Source organism: Micromys minutus (assembly GCF_963924665.1).
Source record: "Micromys minutus genome assembly, chromosome: 22".
In the NCBI taxonomy this organism is placed as follows: domain Eukaryota; kingdom Metazoa; phylum Chordata; class Mammalia; order Rodentia; family Muridae; genus Micromys; species Micromys minutus.
The window spans coordinates 14,441,384-14,450,476 of record NC_137957.1 but is presented as its reverse complement, the minus strand read 5'-3'; the positions used below and the strand labels follow the sequence as shown (position 1 = coordinate 14,450,476).

Below are 9,093 nucleotides of genomic sequence, written 5' to 3'. Positions count from 1 at the left end.
CGTAGAGCCTCAGGGATCAGGCAGTGCTTACGAATCTCTGAGATTGTCACAGATGAGCCACTGAAGTGGTCCCCAGGCTTCCAAGCACGGAGTGGAGAGAAAAAATAGAAATGGAAGGCAACTGGGAGGGTGATGGCTTACAACTACAGGCTCCAGGCTCTCACCTGAGGCTGTGGAGAACTTTGGAGTCTTGTTTGCATTTAGAAATACAAAGGTTTGTCCCCATGGCATATAGTATTGTGTGAAAAGTCTGTAGGCCTCGAGACAAGCAACAGGAAACCTGCCTACAACTTCCATAGAGTTGACTTCTACTGGAGGAGCTGGCAAAGTCATTAATACAGTATATGACTTAAAGGAAAGGGTTCAAATATCAAAGTCTTGAGGGATCTTTAAAGGAAGATGGGGTGTGGCCACTGGCTGTGCTGACAGAAAACTGAAGAAGGATGGAATTTCTAGTAAAGGACACAGAGAAGTGAAGAGCCACAGAGCCAGTATGTCAGAAGGCTGTCGCCATGATAGGACAGGGTAGGCTAGTGGTTAAAGTTAGGATTCGGGAGAATGAAGTCCATGAAGAAACGGGGGGAATTAGGAGAAACAGAAAAGCAAGCGTGCAGATCAGGCTACAGGAATAAGGATAGAATATGGAATTTAAAAGAGCAGTTTGAGGAGGGAACGGGTTGTGAGTGAGTGAAGGTATCAAAAAGCTCTCTCTGTCCTGGAAGAGAATGGAAATGGGTTTCAGCTGGAGGAGGGTTAGGAAGATCTTTCAATTAAAGTTGGCAGCTAAAGAGCCATTGTGGACAAAGCGACATTTCAGCGCTGTGGTTCCCTGCTCCCTATCAGTGTTTTGTACCAGCAGTCTCGGGGTACAGAGGAGCTGAGGAGCAGGGTCTCCGTGGCATGAATGGCGAATGGCGGCAGGGAGAATGGCAGTTACGAATGTCCCCCAGGGACTGGTGCAGAGGACAGCTCATTTATTGAATAGCAGGGCTAGATTATATAGCTCCATTCAGGGGGAGAGGGGAGGGAAAATGACAAGGAAAAAGTGCTGGGGTACAGGGGGAGCTCCAGGCATAGAGCTAAATTAGCAGAGTGCAAATCAGGTGATCTCTGGAAAGCCAGTTCTTTAACTGGGGTGACAGAAACCTAAAGGGGATTTATCATAATGTAACCTTTGTCTCTATGGAGTTTGGTAGGCCCAAGCCTGGTAGGGACTGACCCCGTTCTCAGAGAGAAATTCAGAGTGTGGGCAATGCTCTACCATTCCTTATCTGACTAGGGAAACCAAAAGCACAGGACCCTTGCAGGCAGATAGCTTGTTCAAGCACAAGAGGCCAAATCTTGTGGGCACAGCAATGAAAAACATCTGGAAATGGAGTTGTCCTTTCAGGATTGGGGAGGGGGATCTGGCTAGAGACTTTCATGAGTACCAGAGAAGTGAATTAAATGGGCAGCAACAGGTGACTGGAGGCTAAGCTAGAATAAAAATTTGGGGACAAGAGGACTATCTGAAGTTCAAATGACTCACCATGCCCAGTCAGTACTGGAGAAAGGTCGGGGACCAGTACAGCCTCATCATCCCTGGGGTCACAGAGATTGTTTCCTCAAAACAGAAGGTTGCCTCGTTCACAATCACATATGGCTGAAGTGAGAAAACTCAGGCACAACGTCCCGGTTCTCCTTGCAGAGAGAAGACAGACACACAGAAATGGAAAGACCCTCCCCAGTCCTCAGTTGATGCTCATTTGTACAGCCCAGGACTAGATGACACACCCTGACTCTAAGGCTGGAAGCTCTTCCTATAGTCTCTTCCTAGTTTCTGGGAGCATGGAGTTGCTACCCTGGTCCTGACTCTGGCATAAGAAACTGGGAGATGCGCTTACTCTTTTCAGCTGGGACCCAACTTTCAGCTGTAAGACCAGCATGTAAACTCCCTCCAATTGCAGATGAGCTTCTATTTAGACATCTTCTATTCTGGAAATGCTGACACCTGCTTGAACCCACCCTTTCTTCCTGTTTGTCCCTCTAGTGTCTTTAGCCTCTAGCACTGTGGGATTGGCTGGACAGGTTGTTCACACTGAGACCACAGAGGTTGTGCTGACGGCGGATCCCGTCACTGGCTTTGGGATTCAACTGCAGGGCAGCGTGTTTGCCACAGAAACGCTCTCCTCCCCGCCTCTGATTTCCTACATCGAAGCTGACAGCCCAGCAGAGAGGTGACGTATTCTCTCCCAGAAGCCTTTCCGCCCTGCATTGCTGGCACCAGCTCTTTGTGAATAACCAATAAATTATGGAACAGGGCTTGGTGCAGGGAAGGCAAAAAAAAAAAAAAAAAAAAAAAAAAAAAAAAAAAATGTAATGAACTCTCTATTCTGATGATAAAATTTTATGTTCTTGATCAGGTTTCAGAAGGATTATGGGCACAAGTGATTTTATTTAGCAGGTTGTGCTCATTGGAAAACTAGAGGCTGTATTAGTTACGGAGACAAATCTATTTAAAAAATGGCTAAAGGTCACCTGAAGTTATGTCTCTGCATTGCAGGAATGTAGGTTTATCTTTACTATCTGTTCACTCTGGTCAGATTATCATGCTATCATAGTTATGAATTATTAATTAATTCCGTGGGATACTTAGGAACCCATTGTCCACAATCGTAACTATGGGATTCAAGAGTGCAGGGCATTGCAGCAAACCTACTCACCAATAGCATCAGCTCAACGAGATCAAATGGTTATGCTGTTTTGCAAAGAGTAAATGAGGCAGGGTGGGCGAGTTCAACCCCATGATTGTTTCCTCTAACTATCGCCTCTCACGTGTGGTTCTGAACTAGATGCGGTGTGCTACAGATTGGAGACAGAGTCATGGCCATTAATGGCATCCCAACAGAAGACAGCACCTTTGAGGAAGCCAATCAGCTCCTACGAGACTCTTCCATCACGAGCAAAGTCACACTGGAAATCGAGTTTGATGTTGCAGGTAAGATCTGAGCCTTGAGTCCTTGATAGACATAGGAGATGGTTACATACAATAGTCATATCAGTGATGTGGCAGAAAGACACATCAGCTATGTGTGTGTACATACATATACATATGTGCATATATGTTTATATACATGCACACACACAGCAAGTTTTATTTAAGATGCTTATGATGTCAATTTGAATTGCTTGTATTATTCATTAAAGTGTCCACACAGGAACAATGGAGAATGAATGTGACAAAACTAATAACTGATATCCACCTTTACATCACCTTTATTCTTTCTGGCTTTGCAGCTTTGTGCCAGAGAAACTAGAGTCTTTAGACCCTGAAACAAAAACACCCTGTGTAAACTTCCTGCTGCACAGAACATGTGAGAGTCAGGCAGGGAGCAATGAAAACTCATGAAGCAAATGGACACAAGTCCCCTAGATGAATACTTGGTCTTTGGAAGTGAAGAGAATTACACCCGACACTCGCGAGAAATGACAAGGACAACTCCAGGTCAAGGGGATTCTAACAGATGAGCAAAATCATCTCTAAATACAGACATGGAAGTAATCTTGTGGCCATGTGACTAATGAGCAAGATGTGTATGTGGAGAACCTGTGGGTAAAAAAGAGAAACCTTAGGTGTCAGAGGCAGGAAGGGAGTATGGATATTGGCTAAAGTGACCCTGGGGTATTCTACTTTATTTTGTTGGTCTCCACTTCCCTCCCCCCCCCCCCCGCTTTTGTTAGTATACAAGATAATGAGTTTCTTGTTCCATCTTCATATATAGATTTTGCTCATAATCGCTCCCACTACCCTTTCTATTTCTTGTTATTCCACTCCCCTCCTGAATAGACCCCTCTGTTTTCATGTCATCATAGATGATAAGTTGGCAGGCCAACAGACAGAAAGACAAACGATAGATAGAAAGTCATTAGCTGTCAAGGTAGCTCAGTGGTACCAAGTTTGCCCAGCATGCACAATGGCCCTTGATTTGATATCCAGAACCACTGAAGAAAGACAGAAAGGAGGGAGAGAGGAAGGAATGTTGGTTGGTTGATAGGTTGCTTGGTCTTCACATAGCAAAGTATGACCACTGCATATTCAGAATCTTTTACCAATCAGTAGAGGCATACCTTTAGAAACAGGGATCATAGGCCAACAAATACTTGCTGTTGTGACTCTCTAACACAGTGCAAATGAAATAGTAGGCAGGAAAAAGAAAACGGTCCTATCATCATATACCCTTTCAGAGAGACCAAAATTTAGTTTCAAAAACAATTAGCACTGAGGTTGTGACTGTAAGTAGAGAATCACAGGATGACCGGAAGGGAGCTGGTTCATAGAAAGAGTCTCTTAGGAAGTGACATTCATTCGAGCAGAGATCCATGCGGGAAAAAGGCATAAGTCAAGAGCCTGGGAGAAGAGCCTTCCAGGCAGAGAGCAGGGAGCATGAAGAAGCTGAGCCAGAGGGATAAGCTTGCAATGTGGATGGCTGCTGGAACACACAGGGAGGGAGTAAGAGTAGGGTTTGAGTTTGTATTTTGAGGAAGGGCTTGAAGATGTCAGAGTCTGGCAGATGTGCAGCATCCTGATAAAGAATTTCTGTCGGATCTTATAAGAACCCTAGAAGAGAGTCATCTGGAGACAGTGGTAAGAGTTCTATTTTCAGTAGGTGGTGCCAGGTCTACTGCTAACCTGAGAGGGGAAATACCAATCTATGCATGTCTTCATCCAGAATTAGATGCTGCTGAGTTCAGATCATTAGAAGAGAAAATAAGAAGTACCAGTGTATATCCTGGAGGAGCTCACAGCCAATCAGAGTAGAGACAGAATGGCTGGAAGAGGAGGAACTTGAAGGGTTATGTGGCTATTACAATGTGGGAGAAGTACCTGGAGAAGTGTTGGAGTTTCCTCTTGGAGGATGGGGGACTGAGGAGGGTATCTGGATATAGAGAAGAACAAAGAAATGGCCAGTGGGTCAATGATCGTTAAAGTCATTGTATTAGCTAGGGTGTCCATTGCTGTGAGGAAACACCATGACCAAGGCAACTCTTATAAACAACAATATTTAATTGAAGCTGGCTTAAAGGCTCAGAGGTTCAGTCCATTATCATCAAGGCAAGAGCATGGCAGTATCCAGGCAGACATAGCGCTGGAGGAGCTGAGAGTTCTTCATTTGTTCAGAGGTAATCTGGGGAAGACTGACTTCCAGGCAGCTAAGTGGAGGGTCTCAAAGCCCACCTTCACAGTAACACACTTCCTTCAACAAGGTCACACCTACACCAACAAGGCCTCATCTTTTAATAGTGCCACTCCCTGGGCCAAGCATATTCAAACCACTATGGCATTGTCTGTTTATCTCCCTCAACTTTCATGGGGAAGTAGTGTTCTATTCTTTTGTTGGTGTGTTTTGATTTTGTTGCTTTTCGTTTGTTTGTTTGTTTGTTTTTGTTAGATATTTTATTTGTGCATATGAGTATTTTCCCTGTGTGTATGTCTGTGTACCACATGTGCGCCTGGTACCTAAGAGGACAGTGAGTCTCTATGTGGGTGCTAGACATCAAACCCGAGTCCTTTGCAAGGACAGCAAGTGCTCTTAACCACTGAGCCAACTCTCCAGCCCTGGTTTTGTTGGGTTTATAGAATATCGTCAACCAAAGAATAAAAGCAGAGAAATAGATTATCAGATGAAGCCAGAGTTTGAGACTGGCAGAGAAAGCTCAGCAGAAGGGCTGCAGTCAAGGAGGGTGGCATTGTTGCTAGGACATTAGATGATGAACCGTGAGGCTGCTACAGTGCCCATCACAGTGTGAGAGCGCCTATGTTCTGGTCCACTGATATCCAAGAACTGAGTGTCAGAGATCATCTAATCTATAGGATGGCATTGGCAGAAGTTACTGTTGTTATGTCGATAGAAAGTAGAGGCACAGGGTGGGTGCTAGAGGTGCCCAGTTCCCCAGGCCATACTCCTAAGTATGGCAATATGCGTTCAAAGAACAATTTAAGATGACTTATGGTGGGAATCGATAGTGGGTTGGCCCAATGGAAGGAGGGCAGTGGACTTGCAAGAAGTGGGCGTCTCGAGGAAGCAGTGTGTGTAGTCAGAGAGGGTACAGGAGAGGGGTGACGGTTCGGAGCCTGATGAGCAGGCAAAATTCCAGGCAGCGAAGCTGCTGATGTCATTCAGAATGAGGGGTGAAATTCCAATGGAAATTTCATGTCATTGGCTCTCAAAGCTTTCAGGCTGGGAGCAATGTGATACCCCAAGTGTCAATCACAGTCCACAGTGCATCCTTATAGCAGCCCTCCAGGATGCTCTTACATGCCTGGGTTTTTGCTTAAGTCATGTAGGCCTTCGTTTATAAAAGCCTTCTCTCTCCCTGGGCCTTCATTTACAATTCTTCCTAGCCTAGAACTCAGGTATTATTTTGTATTAATGTTTATTCTCCAGTAGGATAAAAACCCAATGACATCAGGGATTTTGTGGTTTTAGGCTGCAAATGCATGTCTAGTATGCAAGTGCTACTTAGAATATGGAGAGGCCTCAGTCTGTTCTCTGTGAAGCAATGAAGGGAGGAATTAATGAAATACTCATGTCTCCATGAGGAAACTTGGTTGTGAATTTCTGTTCCAGTCAGAATTAGTTTTGAATTCACTCTCCCTGGGGCTCCTGTTCTCTTGGGGCTGCTTTCTCCTACAGTCTGCCTTTTCCAAAGCATGTGCCTTCAGATTCCTGTGTCCAAGCAGGACTTGGGTGGAAAGCCCTCTTAAGAATCAGTTGGCAGAGGAGGTTTGGTCATCAAACAAGGAGTCCAGTGGCCCCAGAGTATACTTAACCATCGCGATAAAAAAATTAGTAATGAATTATTACAATCCCATTCCTCCATTTTATATATGAAAGGGAAAACTGAGGTTCTGGTAGGGAAACTCTGGGTCCTAGTAAAGAGAAGGGTAGGCCCCCCAATCTATTGAAGTACAGCCATCTTTCCTCTATTAACTGCCTCTTTGCTTAGAAATTTGCTAAATAAGATTATTAGAAGAGATATTAGAGATGGCCACCAAGAAACCATCAGAGCTGGCTTCCTGTACCTGGGATGTAGGGAGAAGGTTGTGTTGGGCACCACAGGGTACTTGGCAGCAACTGCATACTGCACCTCAGCCGTGCAAAGACCAGCACAGTTTGGCCATCTTTGTAAACAATATCGCAGTATCTAAGCATTTGCTCACGTTATAAATCCATTTTATTTCATTTGTCACAGAAATTTGCTTAGTGTCTCATGAATCCTTAATATGCACACATATATTTTTAATATTTGTTGATTTAATACTTTAATATCTTAACTCTGAGCTCCCAGAAAGCAGGAACTGTATTTATTAAGCATACTTTATTCAGTATCCAACTTGCTCTAATAAAAGTCACAAAAATAGATATTTTAGGTCATCTATACTAGGCTCAGAAAAAAAAACTGTGTTCCTATCTGTTATTCTGTCTGCCTTTGCTGTGGCAGACATCAATAATCGATAGCAGTATTCTCCTGGTGGATACAGGAGCAGCGCTCAAACCCTCAGGAAAGGACTTCAGGTAATCATTCCTGATACACAGGAATCACAACTGAAAACTTTTAGAATTTGAAGAAGAAGAAAACAAAACCTGTTTCTTCATTTAATAACTTGGGACCCAGATAGGAAATGTGTGGATGCAGGCCCTGTCAAGCCTGGCCTTCTGGATTTGTGCCTAATTGCCTGGATGTAAGCCACATATATCCACAGTTCTGCCCCAGAATATTTTATACATCAAGATGAATGTTCCAGCCCCTGGCTTTCAGTGATCAGTTATCTCTCTTTAATAAATATTTTAAATGATGGGTGGGTGGGTGGGCTTAGGCTCCCCCCTAAATCTCTCCCTTGAAACAAGCCCTGCTATGCGAACAACGCCGTGGTCGGTTCAGTAGAAAGGCATTTGAAGTTGAAGATGCTCCACGCCACCGCTCTGCCAAACTGAACTTTAAGTCATTCACACTTTTTTATTGGAATCCTTTCCCATACACATGATTTTACACATTTAGAGCCCACCCCCCCCGTTCTCACATTCAGCTCTTTTAAATGACGATCTATATGGTGATGACTACAAGACCTTAACGTTCCCACTTCAACTCTGCAGGTAATTTGCTCTGGGAAGAAGTCTCAGTACAAGGGGCTGTTCTCCGTCGACTGGAGCCCAGTGCTCCATCCGAGTCGGAGAGAGTTAATCATTCACATTCCTCACGGGGGTGCCCACGCTGATAAATTAGGATACGGTGGATATCTTACTGCGCTACAGTAAATGCTTCAGGCAGAAAAGCAGACCAATGGCAAAGAAGGAAGCCCCTTTACCCAGATGTGTTTTTAATTATAGTCCTCACAAAGTTGGAGCAAAACCGGAGAAGTGCAAAGTAATCACAAGGGTCTTAAAAAATAAACATCGTTTGTTCGCAGAATTGTATCCGCTGATGCTTAAACCTGTTGTTTGTCCAAATAATGGAACCTTCTCCTCCCCATTAACAATATTTGTTTATGAACTCCAAATTAAATATGCCTTTGCTTTAACAACCAAATAATTGTATAGGGGAAATACTCAAATATAAAATATATCACGCTGGCTTGTAAAGATGAAAAGGAGGCTACAGCCTGACCCAGGAGAGTTAGTAGCTGACCCCCATTTGCCAGTGTGGTTTCCCCAAATCACGAACAGTCGAAAGCGATCCATCACTGTTTTCCAGGAAGGTGTGATATCCCCTCTAATGTCATTAGTGGTGTGAATCATGGTCAAATTCTCCTGCATTAGAATTTTATAAAAACAAGCAAGCCAGATGGTTCCATGAATAGAAGTGCTTGCTGCCAAGGCTGAGGTCAATATCCAGAGCTTCCATGTCCAGAAAACCAACACACACACACACACACACACACACACACACACACACACACACACACACGGGGCGGGCTCAACACCATGCAAATAAACGAAAAAGAGTTAACAGTGTTAGGAAACCAACAGGTTCAGTAGCAACAATTCTCAGTCTGTGATTCTGGGCTCTGTGATTCCAGATGTCTCTTTCGGGAGTTATATGCACGCGCAGAGG

General features: G+C 44.2%; 1 protein-coding gene across 13 annotated transcripts in view; it reads left to right on the top strand.

Annotated features, from left to right (window-relative positions):
• Nucleotides 1–9,093, top strand: part of GRIP1 (glutamate receptor interacting protein 1) — a gene marked incomplete at its 5' end in the record, with an annotated part of 570,261 nt that overhangs the window by 493,427 nt on the left and 67,741 nt on the right. For all 13 annotated transcript variants that reach the window (XM_080935612.1, XM_080935622.1, XM_080935620.1 and 10 more), the window contains 2 exons: nt 2,030–2,216; nt 2,832–2,977. In XM_080935612.1, coding sequence (XP_080791738.1) covers nt 2,030–2,216; nt 2,832–2,977 — 333 coding nt within the window. The remainder of the gene's footprint in view (nt 1–2,029; nt 2,217–2,831; nt 2,978–9,093) is intronic.